At 39.3% G+C, this 20,219-nt stretch overlaps 1 protein-coding gene across 23 annotated transcripts in view; it reads right to left on the bottom strand.

Annotated features, from left to right (window-relative positions):
- ADD3 (adducin 3) overlaps positions 1-20,219 on the bottom strand; it is a 129,480-nt gene that overhangs the window by 30,360 nt on the left and 78,901 nt on the right. For 15 of the 23 annotated variants that reach the window (XM_015148127.3, XM_015148135.3, XM_015148128.3 and 12 more), the window contains one exon: positions 4,149-4,372. In XM_015148127.3, coding sequence (XP_015003613.3) covers positions 4,149-4,343 — 195 coding nt within the window. In that variant the 5' untranslated portion in view covers positions 4,344-4,372. Of the gene's footprint in view, positions 1-4,148; positions 4,373-16,902; positions 17,003-20,219 lie in introns of all 23 variants that reach the window. The other 8 variants (XM_077947481.1, XM_077947489.1, XM_077947480.1 and 5 more) reach the window with 1 other exon arrangement.

Here is a 20,219-nt window from a genome sequence, read left to right as displayed (position 1 = left end):
GTGATTATAAACTCTTCTAGGCTGTGTTGAATTAACTTGAGCATCAGGCTTTGAAGATAAGATGATATAAAAACATATAGGCAGAATTTGTTGTCATTGAATGCTATAAGTTGTACAGCCTAGTGATTACAGGTGTGAGCTTTGGAGTTTAAATTCTGACCACATCATTTAACTAAGCTGTAAAACTTCAGCAAGTTATTTAATGTCTCTAAGTTTCAGTTTACGCATCTGTAACCTAGGCATCTTAATACTTCTTTAACTGAATTGCTTTGAGGATTAAAGACACATAATAGGTGCTTGGCACATAGTACGTGTTTAATAAAAAAGTATTATATTTTGCTTTTATTAATTTCTCTCCTGATTTCCCTTCTACCTAAATTAACTGAGAATTTTAAATAGAAGGTGTACAAATTTGTCACTTACAAACATGAATTAGTAAAATCTGATTTTAATCTTTATTGGTTATGGATTTTGTCTAACAGAGTGAATCCCAATATTTACAGAGGACTCACAAAATTTTTAAAAGAATTATATCAGCAGAAACACTGTAAGCTTGGGCTGAAAGGAACAAAGACAGTATAAAAGGAAAAGGGGCCTTTGGACCCCTAAAACTTCTGTAAGAAGAAAGCAGATTAAGAAAAACACAAAGTGGCAAACACAGGTTACCTTTCAAGAAAAAGGAGGATGATTTAGACAGTGCAACCAAGAACCTAGTGATCAGAGCCAAGCACCAGGGAGGTTCAGTCCTGGTAAACAGCAGGACTGAGTCCTAATCAAAAAACTTCCAAACATTTGTCCAGATGGATTTACAATTGCTTTCGACCAGTGACTCCTTTGTATCTCCCAATTTTCTCCTTTTTGAAGAGGAATGTCTATAGCAGCTATCTTATGCCCTCTCCTGCCACTGGGGAGCAGATAACATGAATCTTTATTTCACAGATCAATAGATTGACAGGACCTGTACTTAAGGTTCTACACCCTGAGGAGGATCATCTGCAGCTGGACCACATTTAGATGAGATTCTAGATTCAAGCTAATGTTGCAGTGGGACAAGACTTTTTAGGAGGTGCTAGGAGAAGATGAGTGTATTTTGCATGTAGGAGGAAGAAAAATAAATTGTAGCGGAAGGACTGCAGCTCCTTTAAAATAAATTGTGACCTGCCAGGCATGGTGGCACATACCTGTAGTCCCAGCTACTCAAGAGGCTGAGTGAGGCAAGAGGATTGCTTGAGCACAGGATTTTGTGTGCTATGATTGTGCCTGTTAACAGCCACTGTGCACTAGCCTGAGCAACAGAGTAAGACCCTGTCTCTAAATAGTAACCAGAGAGTAGACAATTCTCTCCTCAAAAGATGGAGCTTAATTTCTCTCCCCTGGAGCATAGGGAGAATTAAATGACTCACTTCTAACTAATAAATACGGTAGAAGTGATAGTGTGTGATGTCTGAGATTAGTTCTAAAGCAGCACTGCAGGCTGCTCTCTCTTGGATCCTTGCTCTGGGGAAGAACACTCAAGCAGCTTTAGAAAAGGTCCACATGGCAAGGAATGGTGGTCTTTTGCCAACAGCATGTGAGTGATCCATCTTCAGAGTGGATACTCCAGCCCCAGTAAAGCCTTCAAATGACAGCAGCCCTGGCTAACATATTGACTGCAACTTCATCAGAGAACTTGAGCCAGCTAAACTGTCCTAAACTTCTGACCCACAGAAATGGTGAGATAATGAATGCTTGTTTTAAGCTGCTAAATTCTGGAATAATCTGTTATTTTAGCAGTAGATAACTAACACAAGCCACCAAGCATCACTTCCCTTGGTGAAGTTTCTGTTGCATTAAAAGAAACTTAAAAATCACTGTCCTAAAATATGGCAGGAAGACAAAATGTATACACTTTCCTAAGTCTTTCACAAAGAAGATTTTAAATTCATTAGCCAAGATCTAGGAAAAAAAATATCAACTTTTAATTATTTTAAATCTCAGCCTTCTTTGTACCTCTCTGGGCAGAAAATGATCACTCTTGTTAAGTGAATAAGGAAATGATAAACTATGTGTTTGCCCTTTCACAGTATTTCATCAAGTTCCCCAAGGCATAAGTAAAATTGCTACTTTTAGGTCAATTTACAGATAGAAATACTAAGTATAAAAAATTATTCTACTTAACATTGTGCACCTTTAGTGTAATGGGTAAACTATAAGACAAAAACCCTGGCATAAAAATGGAGTTTAGTACTTTTTTTCATTTAAACTCTACAGTTAGAATTCAGTGGTCTTCTTTGAGATACTTCCTAAAGAAATCTCAATATTTAACAACTTTAACCAAAACTGAAACTTCATTTCATTCTTTCAGTTACTATATGCTATCTGTTACTACAATCATTTTACAATCATTTGGTTGATAAGTTCTTTAAAAAATTTTTTTGAGACAGAGTCTTGCTCTGTCATCCAGGCTGGAGTGCCATGGTGTGATCACAGCTCATTGTAGCCTTGATTTACTGGGCTCAAGTAATCCTTTCACCTCCTAAGTATGAGACACAGACTCACACCACCACACTCTACTAATTTTTTAATTTCTTGCAGAGACCGGGTCTCACTATGTTGCCCAGGCTCGTCTCAAACTCCTGGGCTCAAGCAATCCTCTCACCTTGGCATCCTAAAGTGCTGGGATTACAACAGGCATGAGCCACCATTTCCGGTCTAGTAAGGTAGTTCTTAAAAATGGGGTTTCTTCAGAGAAGGAAACAAATCTATTTTGATCTAAATAATTAATGTGCTCTTCAAGTCTTTATAAACCTAGACGCTCAAGTTTGCATAAAGTAAGGCACTGAACATTTACTCTCTCATCATGACTTTTCTGATGAATCTTCCCATTTGGAAAGAGTTTCTTTAAAGTGGGCACTATAAAAAAAATAAAATTACACAAAGCTTACATTGTTCTTATAACTTGTACTTCTATGCTTTCACCAAGGCCACTGATATGGGAGAATTAATTACTCACAGTTGATTTCCCCTTTGGTTCTGGGCTCACCTCTATGATTAAATTCACAAGGACATAACAAAAATGATTTACCAGGGCTACTTCAGGCAGCTCTATGCCTTGGTGCTAACTTTGACACCCAAGTTGGAAACCTAATATAGCCCTAACCTAGGCATCATGTATCTGTGTGTTGAACTCTGTCTTAGGGGTGCATGATCTTCATTATGCATAAAGTTACGAATTCACTTTGCATTTTAAATCAAGCTGTTCTCTCATTTTCCATAATGTATTAATACATTTCCACTAAGGTTTTGTAAGAAAACAGATCACTTGAATATGATTCACAAAGTCTGAGTATTGCTGTGCAGACAGGATTTTCGGCTTGAGTTGAATTTTTTTTTTTTTGAGACAAGGTCTCACTCTGTGGTCCAGGGTGGAATGCAGTGGCATGATCATGGCTCACTGCAGCCTTGACCTTTTGGGCTCAAGTGATCTTCCTGCCTCAGCCTCCCAGGAGTAGCTGGGACTACATGTGCACACCACTACACCCAGTTACTTTTTAAATTTTTTTGTAAAGAGAAGGATTCACTATACTGCCTAGGCTGGTTTCAAACTCCTGTGCTCAAGTGATCCTCCTGCCTTGGCTTCCCAAAATGCTGGGATTACACATGTGAGCCACTGAGCCTGGCCTATAATCCACTTTTAATTTAGTTAATTTAGTGTGTATGCACATGTGCCTGCAGTAGGCATATGTAATATTAGGCTGCCAAATCACAGACTTCCTCAAAAACCTTAAGTCTTATGCTGCTCTGAGTGTCAAGGTACCCAAAGGAAGAAGAAAATAGTGCATGGGATATACCTAACTTATTTATTGGTCCCTATGACTTGAGTCATGCCTTTCTTCTCTTTACATATTCAGTCTGAATTGGGTGTCCCTGAATTAAGTAAAATCGTTTATCCTCCTTTAATAAAGAGCTATACCCAGAAAACACAAAATTTAAACCACCAAACACAATACTAGTTTGTCGTTAAGGCTCTGTTGTTAAGACTGGAAGCAACCAGTCGCCACTCTCCTCCACCCCTCTTTTAACCTGAGGGTAGTTTCAGAAACCTTCTACCTTATTATACTAATATTTCTAAAGAGGGAGGAAAATTACAGCCTTCTAATTCAACTCACAGGACTTTGCAGGATCTGAGTAACTCGTTTCCTCTGCTCCATCATGTTGAAGTCTTGTCGTAGATCAGGAGACATATTCCTCTCCCTAATGTATTCTGGGTCATTTTCATTGATGCGGTCAAAATATCTCTCTTTGTGAGGAATGCTGGGAGGAGGGGGAGTGGTAATCACGCCTTGGCTGGCATCTGAGCTCATGTTTTAAGTCTGTGGATTACTCTTGTTATCTGCATTAATAAACACAAAGAAGGACATTCATGATAAATTCATTAAATTCAAAATTTACATGGGTGAAGCAGAACTTTTACATTTTGCCCTCAGAGTAACAGGTGCAACTTTGAAAAGTAGCTTCTCAAAAATATTAGAACAATTTTTTATTCTTATAAAAAGATCTTAGGGCCAGGCACGGTGGCTCAAGCCTGTAATCCCAGCACTTTGGGAGGCTGAGACGGGTGGATCACGAGGTCAGGAGATCGAGACCATCCTGGCTAATACGGTGAAACCCCGTCTCTACTAAAAAAATACCAAAAACTAGCCGGGTGAGGTGGCGGGCGCCTGTAGTCCCAGCTACTCGGGAGGCTGAGGCAGGAGAATGGCGTGAACCTGGGAGGCGGAGCTTGCAGTGAGCTGACATCCGGCCACTGCACTCCAGCCTGGGCGGCAGAGCGAGACTCCGTCTCAAAAAAAAAAAAAAAAAAACAACAACAAAAAAGATCTTAGATTATAACGCTTGATTGGAAATTGATACTTTCAGAGCTAACAGAAACTTATGGTTCAATCATGTTAATGTCACCAACTGTGTGGTTTTTTTTTTTTTTTCTTTTTTGAGATGGAGTCTCACTCTGTCACCCAAGCTGGAGTGCAGTGATGTGATCTCTGCTCACTGCAACCTGTGCCTCCCGGGTTCAAGAGATTCTCCTGCCTCAGCCTCCCGAGTAGTTGGGGCTATAGGCATGTGCCACCACGCCCAGCTAATTTTTGAATTGTTTTTAGTAGAGATGGGGTTTCACCATATTGACCATGCTGCTCTCGAACTCCTGACCTCGTGATCTGCCCACCTCAGCCTCCCAAAGTGTTGGGATTACAGGCATGAGCCACTGTGCCCAGCTGCGCTGAAGTGATCCTCCTGCCTTGGCCTCCCAAAGCGGTAAGATTACAGGGCATGAGCTTCTGTGCCTAGCCCCCAACTCTTATTTTTAATACCACATATGCAAAGGCATACTTTCTAAGTATTTCAGAGTAATAGGAACTAGTACAAACCAGTATGAATTACATTGGGAAAAAAATAGTCTTCAATAACAGTCTTTGAAAATGCTTCAAAGAACAAATTTTTAAAAAGTAGTTATAAAACTTGTGAACACTAAGGGTTTCCCTCTGATGTAGCCTTTGGCCATGCAGATTAGAAACAAAGTATCATGTTGGGAGCCGTGGTGGCCCAGGCCGGTTGCCCTGGCACTCTGGGAGGCGAGGCTACACATTTGAAGCCAACCTGGTCAACACTGATTAAAAAAAAAAAAAAAAAAAAAGAAACAAAGTATCATGTATATACAAAATTCTAGTTTTAAAAATTTTATGCAAATATTTATGCAACAACTATTCAACATGCATATTTAAAAAACATTAGGTTCAAGATACAAATAGATGAAATACTCTAGAATGGTGGCTTTCAAACATTTGATATTGTATTCACATACAAACATATAAGATACATAACTGAAATAAATTAATGACATACTTCCCCTTACTACGTGGTACATTCCGGTATTTTCTATTTTAATCTATTTCATTTTAATAAACGCTAGTCAAATAGATTCATGATCCACTAATGGGTTGTGACCCACAGCTTGAAAAACAATGCCCTAGAAGTTATGGTCAGGTAGGAAACGGAAGGGAGAAGGGGTAGGAAATGCTAATTGAGAATGAATATATGCCAGAGAGGAGAGTAAGACTGATTTTTTTGAAGAAATATTGTAGCTTATTACATATTTCTTTACGTGTTAATATTTTTAAAATAGTACTCTTACAGTAAATCACATTTTTGCATTTTTTTTTTTAATAGAGTTTAGGCTGGGCATGGTGGCTCATGCTTATAATCCCAGCATTTTGGGAGACTGAGGTGGGAGGATCACTTGAGCCCAGGAGTTCCAGATCATCCTGGGCAACATAGTGAAACCCTGTCTCTACAAAATAAATTGAAAAAAAAAAAAAAGCCGTATGTGTTGGCAGGCACCTGTAGTCCTATAGTCCTAGCTACTCAGGAGGTGGAGGTGGGAGGATTCCTTGAGCCCAGGAGGTTGAGGCTGCAGTGAGCCATGATCACACCACTGCATTCCAATCTGGGCGATGGGTGAGGCAAAAAAGTTTCTGTATTCAGGTCGGGCACAGTGGCTCATGCCCATAATCCCAGCACTGTGGGAGGCCAAGGCGGGCAGATCACAAGGTCAGGAGTTCGAGACTAGCCTGGCCAACATAGTGAAAGACCGCATTTACTAAAAATACAAAAAATTAGTCGGGCGTGGTGGCAGGTGCCTGTAATCCCAGCTACTTGGGAGGCTGAGGCAGGAGAATCGCTTGAACCCGGGAGGCGGAAGTTGCAGTGAGCTGAGATCATGCCATTGCACTCCAGCCTGGGTGACAGAGTGAGACTCCATCTCAAAAAAACAAACAAACAAACAAAAAACAAAACAAAACAAAAAAAATTCTGTATTCATGCAAAAATAGTTTACAATTTGCTTTAAGAAATATGGGTGTTAAAAGAACTTTAGCCAGTCACAGATAAAATGTTACAATTATCTGCTTAGTTTAGATAGAAGGCTTTGCAAATAGCACAATGTCTACCCATTTAAAACACATCAATGTCAGCACTGCAGAAAGATAAAAACATTTTCAAGCTCTCTGAGGATATTACAAAGGACTGTTTATGACTCTATGAATTACATACCTAAAAGCACATTTTTGGGGGAGGATTTTTGAAAATAAGCACCTATTAAACAGATACTCTAAACACAGAGCCACTTAAAGATACTGCCAATGATTACGTTTCTATCCAGTCCCTCAACCATCCAACCCCTAGGATTATTATTCACAGGTAAGAATATTTCTGCAATGTTTCAGTATATTCAACCATTTCAAAGCAGAACTGCAGAAGACTATGTTACTCTGAATCAAATCAATTGACTGCGCCTTAAATTGAGGATCATTCTACAAAACTGGCCAGTACTCTTCAATCATGTCAAGGCTGGGCGCGGTGGCTCACGCCTGTAATCCCAGCACTTTGGGAGGCCAAGGCGGGCGGATCACGAGGTCAGGAGATTGAGACCATCCTGGCTAACACAGTGAAACCCCATCTCTACTAAAAATACAAAAAAAATTAGCTGGGCGTGGTGGCGGGCGCCTGTAGTCCCAGCTACTCGGGAGGCTGAGGCAGGAGAAGGGCGTGAACCCGGGAGGCGTAGCTTGCAGTGAGCTGAGATCGTGCCACTGCACTCCAGCCTGGGCGACAGAGTGAGACTCTGTCTCAAAAAAAAAAAAAACAAAAGAAAAGAAAAAAAAAGAAAAATAAAGACTAAGGAACTGCTCCAGATTAAAAAGACAAAGGAGACTAAGACGTGACAATTAAAGGCAACATGTAATCTTGGATCAGATCCTAGACCAGGAAAAGGACATTAGTAGACAATTGGTGAAATTTAAATAGAATCTGTAAATTTGATAATGGTATTTACATCAATGTTAATTTCCTGAACCTGATAATTACAACGTGGTTATGGAAGATATTATCATTTAGGGAATCTGGGTAAAGGACAAACAGGAATTCTTTCACTATTTTTGCCATCTCTTTTGTAAGTCTGAAATGATTTCAAAACAAAGCAAAAAAAAATCAAAAACATATACATAAACATTAATCCAATATAAAACAAATTGAATCTCAACACAAAGGAAAATATTAATACCACAATTTTCAGGGCCCTCCTGAATTTTATAGTACAGCATGTTCTTTCCTCACCTAAGAATTTTTTTTGTTTTTTTTTTTTGGAGACAGAGTCTCGCTCTGTTGTCCAGGCTGGAGTGCAGTGGCCGGATCTCAGTTCACTGCAAGCTCCGCCGCCCGGGTTTACGCCATTCTCCTGCCTCAGTCTCCCTAGTAGCTGGGACTACAGGCGCCCGCCACCTTGCCCGGCTAGTTTTTTGTATCTTTTAGTAGAGATGGGGTTTCACTGTGTTAGCCAGGATGGTCTCGATCTCCTGACCTCGTGATCCGCCCGTCTCGGCCTCCCAGCGATTACTGACTGGGATTATAGCCTGTAGTCCCAGCTATTTGGGAGGCTGAGGCAGGAGAATGGCGTGGACCCGGGAGGCGGAGGTTGCAGTGAGCCCAGATCGCACCACTGCACTCCAGCCTGGACGACAGAGCCAGAGACTGTCAAAAAAAAAAAAAGAATATTATACAAATGAAAATATGCAATATAGAAAACCTTTGGGGATTGGCTTTTTTCACTCAGCATCACTTACTGAAGATTTACAGAGGCTGTCGTATCAATAATTTGTTCCTTTTCACTGTTGAATGCTATTCTATGGTATGGCTGTATCATTTGTTTAATCATTTGCCCACTGAAAGACGACTGGTTATTTCCAGTATTTGACTATTATGTAATTATAGCATATTTTTTCATTACTAGCAAAAAGTAGAAACAACCCAAACATCAACTGATAAACACAAAATATTCTGTCATATGGTAATCCAGAAAGTGGAATATTACATAGCAGTAAAAGGAAATGGAATACTGATATGTGCTTCAACATGTATGAACCTTGAAACATTGTAAGTGAAAGAAGCTAGTCACCAAGGACCACATATTGTATGACTCCATTTATATGAAATGTTTAGAAGAGGCAAACCTATAGAGGTAGAAAACAGATTAGTAGCTGCCTAGCGCTATAGGAAAATGAACATGTTCTAAAATTATTGTGGTGATAGCTGTACAACTCTGTGACTATATTAAAAACTACTGAATTATATACTTTATATGGGCAAATTGCATGGTATGTGAATTATCTCCATAAAATGGTTATTTTAAAAATCCAATCTGAGAAGCCACTGACCACCTTGTAAGCTTGGGAATGGGGACTATCTTGTAAGTCCTCACAGTGGAAGAGAACTCCATAAATGGGGGCTGAATTAAGTTACTTTACTATATCACAACTCCTTCCAAATAAATCTGGTTTGCATTATTTCTAAGCTGGGAATAGTAAAAACAATCTTTTGAAAAGAAGTTACTACTTATAAAAAAATCTTTCCAAACTTAAAATTCTTGGCAGTTTGAACAGCTTTCTCTAGAATAAGCAAAGAGATGGTTGTACTTTCAAGTACTAGACCTATTGTTTCACACTTAAAAGAATAATCAAAGACATGCCAAGACCTCAAAGCAGCATATTTGGTTAAAAAACAAAACAACAAATGCTATTTTAGTTTTTCTTGATGAAAGTTACTATGAAATTGTAAAGTTAGTTGAAATTCTAGAAAACAACTTAGACCCTACACAAACTATGACAAGCTACCATCCTTAGATCAACTAGTGAAATTTTCTTCATTTTAAGTTCAAAAGACATGAGCTACTTTTAAATGCTAGCCAAAATTTTATACACAACTGACATGGAAATCGACAGATCTGAAAACTTGAAGCAGACATAGATAAAAATGAAGAAAAATGGGAGGAAAAAACTCAAATGAACATGGCATTGAGCAGCACTGAGTAATACAGATGGCACTAAGTGCGCAAATGGAGAAAAATTTAATTATCCCACAAAGTACTAGGATCTTATTCCTAAAGGCTGTTGATTTTATATGAGCTTCTCTTGAAATATTTCAGACTAGATTCAACGATTACTTTTTACAGAGAGGAAACTATACTCAGTGGTGTTGAGTGACTTTTCTAAAGTTACATTGTTCAAATATCATATTATAAAATCATAATAATGATGTTTATTAGCATTACCATGTCATCCAGATTGCCCCATAATCAAAATTTACTCCTTCAATGAAATTTAAGAAAGAAAACAGGCCTATCACACCATGTTTATGTATGTAAGAAGGGCTAAAACTCTAGTGCTTGTCATAGACTTAATGGTCTATTTGCCTAGCATGCACAGAAAAATAGATGTACAAGTGGGGTAGTTGTATAATGGCGGTTTATTTGACCTAAATACCAAAGGGACAAGTTTTAAGTAACTACATCATTAAATATTAAAAAGTACCCATTAACATTTTATCAATACGGTATTCCCCTCAACTGCAGTTTCAGTTACCTGTGGTCAACCACTGTTCAAAAATAGGCGAGTACAGTACAATAAGATTTTGAGATAGAGGGAAAGACCACATTCATATAACTTTATATTTTTCATACATACATACACACACCCACACACCATAAAGACACTTGGTATCTTTGCCAAAACATATAAATAAGATGCATAAAGACAAAGACTATTAAGAGATGGGCAGACCAAGAAGTCGATGAGGCAGGCAGATAAATGGTATAATAAAATATCATGGAACATTCCACACAACTTTGAGTTCCAAACAAAAAGGAACTACACGCAAGGTAAGGACCGTTAAATTGGCTCAAGTCCATCTGAAAAGGAGACTATGTTGGCTATTGATCAGTATCTAGGAAGTCCTAACTCTTTACCTGACAGATGACCACTATGTCTTAATTAGAAGCTATTGACAAAATGACATTGACTGTGCTCTGGGTAATAATAAATTGTATTTAAGTTTTACTTTTGTTTCTAAAGCTAATTTAGCATCATATTAAAAGAATTGAGGGCTTTATTATGAAACAAAGAAAACAGAAAAAGATTCTGTTGGGACCTAAAGAGTTAAGACAAGTATAAAACATCAACTGAATGAGTGGTAATTGAAATTGTTCTAAGATAGATACTAAATAGAAATGCATGTATACATAAACATATCTAAACTACAAAATCAGTAATTTAATGAAACGTTTTAAAGCAATCACAGAATTTCAGGTACTATGCTCTACACAGATTATCTCATTTAATATCCTTTACAACTCTGGCCAGGTGTGGTGGCTCATGCCTGTAATCCCAGCACTTTGGGAGGTCAAGGTGGGCGGATCACTTGAGGTCAGGAGTTGGAGACCAGCCTGGCAAATATGGTGAAACCCCATCTCTACTAAAAATGCAAAAATTAGCCGGGCATGGTGGCATGCATCTGCAATCCCAGCTACCCAGAGGCTGGAGCAGGAGAATTGCTTGAACCCAGGAGGTGGAGGTTGCAATAAGCCAAGATTGCACCACTACACACCAGCATGGGTGACAGAGTGAGACTCTGTGCCCCCAACCTCGAAGAAAAATCCTTCACAACTCTATGAAAAGGTGACCAGTATCCCCAACTTTATAGATAAGAAAACTGAGGATTTTTTTTTCCAGTTTTAAAAACAAATTGTAGTTAAATCATACAACATAATGTTTCCCCACACCTTTTATGTTAGGTTCAGGGGGTACATGAGCAGCTCTGTTACATGGGTAAATTGTATGTCATTGGGGTTTGGTGTACAAATGATTTCATAAGCCAAGTAAGTGAGCAAAGGACCCGACAGGTAGTTTTTCCACCTTCACCTTCACCTTCTTCCTACCCTCCCCATTCAAGTAGGCCCAGTGTCTATTGTTCCCACCTTTGTGTCCATGTGTATTCAATGTTTAGTTACCATTACAGGTGAGAACATGCAGTATTTGGTTTTCTGTTCCTGTGTTAATAATGCTTAGGGTAATGGCCTCCAGCTGCATCAATGTGGCTGCAAAGGACAAGATTCCTTTTTTTTTTTTTTTAACTGCTGCATATTATTCCATGGTATATATGTACCAAATTTTCTTCATCCAGACTACTGTTATGGATATCTAGGTAGTTGATTCCATGTCTTTGCTATTGTGGATAATGCTGCAATGAACGTACTTGTACTTGTGTCTTTTTGGTAGAATAATTTTTATTCCTTTGGGTATATATTGAGTAATGGGACTGCTGGGTCAAATGGTAGCTCTGTTTTAAATTCTGTGAGAAACCTTCACGCTGGCTGCACAGCAGTGTATAAGTGTTCCCTCTTCTCTACAACCTCGCCAATATCTGTTATTTTCTGACATTTTAGTAACAGTCATCCTGACTGGTATGAGAAGGTATCTCCCTGTGGTTTTGATTTGCACTTCCCTGATGATTAGCAATGTTGAGTATTTTTCCATATGCGTGTTGGCTGTGTGTATGTCTTCTGAGAAGTGGAGGTTCATGGCCTTTGACTATTTTTTTACGGGGTTGTTTACCTGTTGGGTTAAGTTCTTTATAAACTCTGGATATTATATCCAGATGTATAGTTTTGGATGTACAGTTTGTAAATATTTTCTACCATTCTGCAGGTTGTCTGTTTTCTATGTTGACAGTTTATTTTGCCGTGCAGAAGTCTAATTACGTCGTACTAGTTTTTGTTTCTTCGTAATTGCTTTTGGAGACTTCATTGTGAAATCCAGGTTTTCTCCTAGAGTTTATAGTTTTAGGTCTCACATGTAAGTCTTTGATCCATCTTGAGTTGAATTTTGTATATGGTGAAAGGAAGGGGTCCAGTTTCAATCTTCTGCATATGATGGCTAGTCAATTATCCCAGCACCATTTATTGAATAGGGAATTCTTTCCCCATTGCTTGTTATTGTTGACTCTGTCAAAGATCAGACGGTTGTAGGTGTGCGGCTTTATTTCTGGGTTCTCTAACCTGTTCCATTGGTCTATGTGTCTGTTTTTGAACCAGTACCATGCTGTTTTAGTTTCTGCATCTTGTAGTATAAAAATTGAGGTTTAATAATTTGTCTCAGATTACCAAAGGTTCTTCACAAATAAGGAAATTCCTCATGGTTATAGATCTTGACAGGCATGGTGGAGTTAGCCAAAAAAGATGAGATGGCTCAAAGGACTATCATATCCTAGAGATATATCTAGCCATTAGATCACTGCCTTTATTTGGGGGAAGGGGGCTGAAAATATTATATCGCAATATTCAACACAAAGTGGAAATAGTAAATATTCTAAAAGTAGCAATAAAATTTGCACAAAGTCTTCCATGGCTATCAAACCTACACATGCGGAAACCTACCTACCTCTCTGGCCTATTGCCGGAATTGTCAGATTGATCCATATCATTCTTAAATTTCTGAACCTCCTTTTAGTTCTTTTGAAATGACTTCTGTTATCTTTAAAATGAGACTAAATTCTAAACCTCAACATAAAGTCCAGCAAACAATAAATCTGTAGTTGTTTAGTAAAAGTTAGGACTGAGCCTTAGTTTAAAATCCAACTTAAAGTCAAGAGAAAAAAACCCCACAACAATAACAAAATAGTAACAGCAACCCACTGTGGTACTAAATGTTCTGTACTTAATGTTTTATAAATAAAAATATGATACTAATTAATATAAACTCTTAGCAAACATGAGTTTCCCTGTGATTGTACAATTGAAACAAAGCAGTTAGATGTAGTCATAACACATACATTGTTCATAATGTAAATGCAGAACAGTAAGTAAAAAAACGTTGAGTAGGGGTTGGGCACGGTGGCTCACGCCTGTAATCCCAGCACTTTGGAAGGTCAAAGTAGGCGGACTGCCTGAGCTCAGGAGTTCAAGATAAGCCTTGGCAACATGGTGAAACCCCATCTCTACTAAAAATACAAAACATTAGCAGGGCGTGGTCATACATGCTTATAGTCCCAGCTACTCGGAGGCCGAAGCATGAGAATCGCTTGAACCCAGGAGGCGAAGGGTGCCGTGAGCTGAGATCACGCCACTGCACTCCAGCCTGGGCGACAGAGCGAGACTCTGTCTGCCAAAAAAGTCAAGTAGGTGCTTGTTATGTCAACATAATCATTCAACAGGGTGACTCAAAGACTAAAGACAGAGTTGGACAATGCTGAGGATCAATCTAACCTCTGTATCACTAAAGTACCAATACTTGATGAAGGATATTTTATTGATCTACATTACCTGTTAAAAGGAACAGTGAGGCAAACAGATTTCTTTTTTTTTTTTTTTTTGAGACAGAGTCTCACACCGTCACCCAGGCTGGAGTGCAGTGGCGCCATCTCGGCTCACTGCAAGCTCCACCTCCCAGGTTTACGCCATTCTTCTGCCTCAGCCTCCCGAGTATCTGGGATTACAGGCACCTGCCACCACCTCATTTTTTGTATTTTTAGTAGAGACGGGGTTTCACCATGTTAGCCAGGATGGTCTCGATCTCCTGACCTTATAATCCGCCCGCCTCAGCCTCCCAAAGTGCTGGGATCACAGGCGTGAGCCACCGCGCCCAGCCTAGGCAAACAGATTTCTGTACTTGAGGTCATGGTAGGGTTTGGGAGAGGGAGAGAGATAAGTTACTTGCTTAGACATTGGTAGAGGTGAAAATAACATTCACTGGCAACTTGAAACAAAAATCTTTATTAAAATGAGGTCAAATTTACCAATTACAATGGCCATACAAGGGGCAGGGTTACAAAGCTGAAAACATGTATAGAAAGTTCAGAGAAAGTATTACTTCAAGTCCAACCTCAATCATTAATCAGTATCTAACATTAACTTGACTTGTTCCCAACATAAACCATTTGGAAAAGTAAATACGAAACTGATTTTATACATATATCTCATATATTATAAACATATATCATATATACATTGTGTGTACATACATACATATATATATATGTATTCCTATAAAATGTGTAAAACAATCAACCACAGAAAGGCAATCCCTCAAGTATCTTACAGAATCCAAAGACACATGGCCTTGGTGCACCTTTACTCTCCTTTCTACAAAATATGATGAACATTCTATATACATTCCCTTAGTCACCATTTGTCTTCAACACGGAGTTTTGAAAAATGGTTGAGAAAACAAAAGAAGGGTTCCCCACCCCACAGCCCCACCCCCTCCTTAGAGAAAGCTGACAGAGACTAGTGGACTGATTACTTGGATGTGCGTCTCAGACATTTAGTTTCTGTTGGGTTCCCTGCTATTAGAGAAAATTTCAAAATTGAGATCCAGGAAACTATCCAAAACTTGACAGCTCATGATAAATGAGAGGTTTTAAAAAGAGGAATCACCAGAAATTATTATTTTTAAATAAACAGTCATTGCTCTCAATTTCAGGAGATATCTTAAGTCTTTCACTCTTATTTGGTAGTCTTTCCAGGCAAAAAGTATTTTTTTTTAAAAGAAACATCAACTCTCACATACTTTGTACTTTACTGCATACCCAACTCTACAAATCTCAGTGAATCTTTTGTAAAATGAATATTCAAATCAAATAATACAGGAAATTTAACTTCCCCAAATTTTAATCTTACATCTACCTATTTCACAAGATGAAATTAGATTTTAACTGAAGAAATGCAAATAATCCAACAAAGCTTATTATTTAAAATGAGCTGAGTCTGCAAAATAAATATGCACTGAAAACTCTAGTCTAGGAAATCGATTCGTTACCATGGACCATATTTCTGGGTTCCATTCCTAATACAGTCATTGTGACATGCCATGGTGGGGGAAAGGGAGGGATGGAAAGGCACAAAAAAATGAGACAAAGTTCCTTATTTTAAAAATTGGAGGAAAATACACAAAAAAATATTAAAGAACCACAGGGTGTAAGTACCAAGAGTTCATTTTGATATACTATTTCAGATATTCAAGCTAAAGATTTTTGGCTTTCATAACTTATAAAATACAGCTGCAAAAGTCAATCCAAAAGCTGTAGGTAACTCAACACACTGTAACTGCAAAGCAGTCTGATTTGAAGGAGGCGTTTCTGCCTTCAGATTTTGGCTGCTAAGGAACATTTCAAGATCATCAAAACTTGATCTGTTTTCTTTATGAAATGCCTAATATTGTGCCACAAAAATGCATCTTATTAAGTGCAGAAAATTACTTTCAAAAATACTTTTTGGTTATAACCTGCCACGTTAGCAACTGGTTAATGGTTTTAAGTGGAAGTTCACAAAAAGAGATTTTTATCAATCTCAGATATCTGTTTCTTAAAACGGATTTGTCAAAAACCAGCTTTTTCAAATGAATCATCTTTTAGATCTAGAGATTGACATTCAGCCATACTACCATACTACACTGGTTGAATAGTGTCTTCCCTAAAAATTCATGTCCCCACAAGCTCAGAATGTGGCCTATTTGAAAATAAGGTTTGTAGATCAAATTAAGATGAGATCATACTGGGTTAGGGTGAGTACTAAATCCAATGATGGGTATCTTTATAAGAGGAAAGTGAAAGAGATGTGGACACAGAGTAACAGAGAAGACACACAAGAAGAAAAAAGACCTGTGATGACAGGGTAGAGATTGAACTGATGCAGCACAAGCCTAGGGACCAAGCTGCAAGCTGGGAACCACAAGAAGCCTGGGGAGGGGCATGGAACAGATTTTTCCCTCAGACCCCTCAGAAAGAACCAATCCTGCCAACACCTTGATTTTGGACCTCTGGCCTCCAGAACTGTAAGAGAACAGATCTGTTGTTTTTAGCCACTGGAATTGCAGTACTTTGTTACAGCAGTTCTAGGAAACTAACACATATACTGTTCCAATGGAATTTCCATCCTAATATCTATTTTTGAAAGCATTTTACCATCAACAGTGTGAATAGATAGCACACCTTTGTAGAATCCATGTCAGCTCTTCAGAAATAACAAATTGTCAAAACACTAACCTGAACAAGACATCTGATATACACAAGTACAATGCAAAATTCTGGTTTTCCATAACGGCAGGTCCTTTGCCAACTACCCTGTCAGTGTTTCCAAGGAAATCTAAAGCAAGAAAAATATGAACATTCTTATCACATCAGATGAACAAAAATTTCTTTGTAAAACTGAAGAATCATAATGAAGGACAATGACAAATTAAATATGCAGTGGGTCTACTGCTTCCATCATAGCGGAAACACTGTTAAAGCAGTTACTAAAGCAAAATACTATAGAATATATTTTTACTTAAGCAAAGATGGACTTAAAAGCCACTTGCTCAGGGCCAAGTGTGGTAGCTCACACCTGTAATCCTAGCAATTTGAGAGGCCAAAGCAGGTGGATCACCTGAGGACAGGAGTTCAAGACCAGCCTGGCCAACATCCCTAACTAAACCCCATCCCTACTAAAAATACAAAACTTAGCCAGGCGTGGTGGTGGGCGCCTGTAATCCCAGCTACTTGGAAGGCTAAGGCAGGAGAATTGCTGGAACCTGGGAGGCAGAGGTTGCAGTGAGCTGAGACGGCGTGCCACTGCACTCCAGCCTGGGCAAACAGAGCCAGACTCAGTCTCAAAAAAATGAAAAAAAAAAAAAAAAAAAAAAGCCACTTCTCAGGTGAGTGGGTTTCTTGCCATGTGTACATATATGCTGCATTTCTGCTATTCTACTCACATTGGAGACCACCGAACCCACACCTTGCAGGTTCATGCCAGGCTCTGGGACCCTTGGATTATGAGAAACCCTAATAAATTAGTTTAGTATTTCAGCATCAAGTCAGTCTTGCTGTTGTTCCCATTCTGATGTTTGACTTTCATTTGAATCTTGTGTACTAGTTTGTTGTGACACTGATGTAAAGAACTACCTGAGACTACATATTTTATAAAGAAAATCGGTTTAATTTACCACAGTTCCACAGGCTGTACAGGAAGCTTGGCTGGAGAGGCCTCAGGAAACTTACAATCATGGCAGAAGGGTGAAGGGGAAGCAAGCACATCTTCACATGGTGGCAGGAGAGCAAGTGAGTGAAGGAGGAGGTGCTACATATACACTTAACCAACAAGATCTTGTGAGAACCCTATCATGAGACAGCACTAGGGGGATGGGACTAAACTATTAGAAACCACCCTCATGATCCAATCAACTCCTGCCAGACCCCACCTCCAACACTTGAGATCACAATTTAATATGAGATTTGGATGGGGACACAAAGCCAAACCATACTAAGCCTGTTTTTTGTTGCTGTTTTGGGGACAGAGTCTCACTCTGTCCCCAGGCTGGAGTGCAGTGGCGTGATCTTGGCTGTGATCTCCACTTTCTGGGTTCAAGCTATTCTCCTGCCTCTGCCTCCCAAGTAGCTGGGACTACAGGCACGTGACACCATGCCCAGCTAATTTTTGTATATTTTTGTATAGAGATGAGGTTTCACACTGTTGGCCAGGATGGTCTCGATCTCCTGACCTTGTGATCCACCTGCCTTGGCCTCCGAAAGTGCTAGGATTACAGATGTGAGCTACTGTGCCCAGCTTTTTTTTTGGGACAGAGTTTCACTCTTTGTCACCGAGGCTGGAGTGCAATGGTGTGATCTCGGCTTACGACAACTTCCACCGCCCAGGTTCAAGCGATTCTCATGCTTCAGCCTCTCGAGTAGCTGGGATTACGGGCTTGCACCACCATGCCCAGCTAATTTTGTATTTTTAGTAGAGAAGGGGTTTCTCCATGTTGGTCAGCCTGGTCTCTAACTCCCGACCTCAGTGATCCACCCACTTTGGCCTCCCAAAGTGCTGGGATTACAGGCGTGAGCCACCATGCCCGGCCCAAGTCTGTTTCTTAATCATTAAACTCTGAGCCACTCCACTCACTCTCAAGCAGCCTAATTTACTTTCTTGTTTCTCTATCAGGTAACTTCAAATACTTTTACAATTGAAGGTCTATGCCTGAACCCTGGGGCCCACATCTCAGTCTTAGACCCTTCTATCATTTGCCACTGTTCCCTGAGGTCACCTGATAGCTCACATCTTTGCATATGGCAGTAGATCTCTGAAGCCATGCAGATCTCCCTGGTACTGACTGGATCTGGACTTCTACCAAGTGCTGCTCTTTGCCAAAAATTTCCTGTCCCTAAACTCTGCCTATGTGCTACAGTTTGACACCTACTAAATCTCACTCATATTGACTGTTGACATACCTGGACTCATTCCTATTGCCCATTTCTGGGGATCTGCTCCCGACTGCTTACCTGGATTCCAGGTTCTTTGTCAGGTGTATTCAGCCAGTCCAACTCCATTACAGAGACCATCCTTTTTAGTTTTTTTTTTTGAGACTGAGTCTCACTCTGTCACCCAGGCTGGAGTGCAATGGCATGATCTCAGCTCACTGCAACCTCCGCCTCCCAGCTTCAAGTGATTCTCCCTGCCTCAAACTCCCAAGTAGCTGGGATTACAGGTGCCCACCACCATGCCCAGCTAATTTTTGTATTTTTAGTAGAGACAGGGTTTTGCCATGTTGGGTAGGCTGGTTTCGAACTCCTGACCTCAGATGGTCCACCCGCCTCAGCTTCCCAAAGCACTAGCATTACAAGCGTGAACCGCTCCGCCTGGTCTCCTTCTTACTATTTGAACGTGTGTGTTTTTTCATTAAACTACATTGGAATAAATACACTTTTATGTGGAAAGAGTGGACATAATCAGTAAAATATCCAATATTTCTTGAACACCTACTATTGTCTGATATTGTTTTAAAAAGTAGCATGTTTTAACTCATTTCACCCTCACAAAACCCTGTTAGAGGTAGGTGTTAATATCTCCATTTTACAGGCAAGGAAGCAAGCACACAGGTTACTTGTCCAAGGTCACACAAGAACTGTATTGTGGAGCTTAGATATAAATTCAAGTAGACTAGTTCCAGATCCGCGTTCTTAACGAGCACACTCTATTACAACTCTACTACCCTCACTCCCAAAGATGTTTTCAAATTTTGAGTCATTTCAAACCTACATCTGTTAAGATTCTTTGGCTAAATATTTTTAACTCCTCCCCAACCCCAGCCTCAAATCTAAGTTCCCACCTCTAATGCAAACCCTTTAACAAAACATGTATTTTCAGAGATTGAATTTTCTTAAAATGAAGTTTATATGAACATAAATACATAAACAATAAACCTAAAAATCCTGGCACTTAGGATTTTGCTTATTAAATCAATACTCAGTAAAATCCCCTCGGTATTTGCCAAATTAAATCTTCAACAAACTGTAATCCAAACTATAATAATGAACTTTAGAAAAAG

The sequence above is a fragment of the Macaca mulatta genome, chromosome 9, assembly GCF_049350105.2.
Source record: "Macaca mulatta isolate MMU2019108-1 chromosome 9, T2T-MMU8v2.0, whole genome shotgun sequence".
NCBI lineage: Eukaryota > Metazoa > Chordata > Mammalia > Primates > Cercopithecidae > Macaca > Macaca mulatta.
The sequence above is the reverse complement of the archived record's forward strand: the minus strand, read 5'-3'. Positions and strand labels throughout refer to the sequence as shown.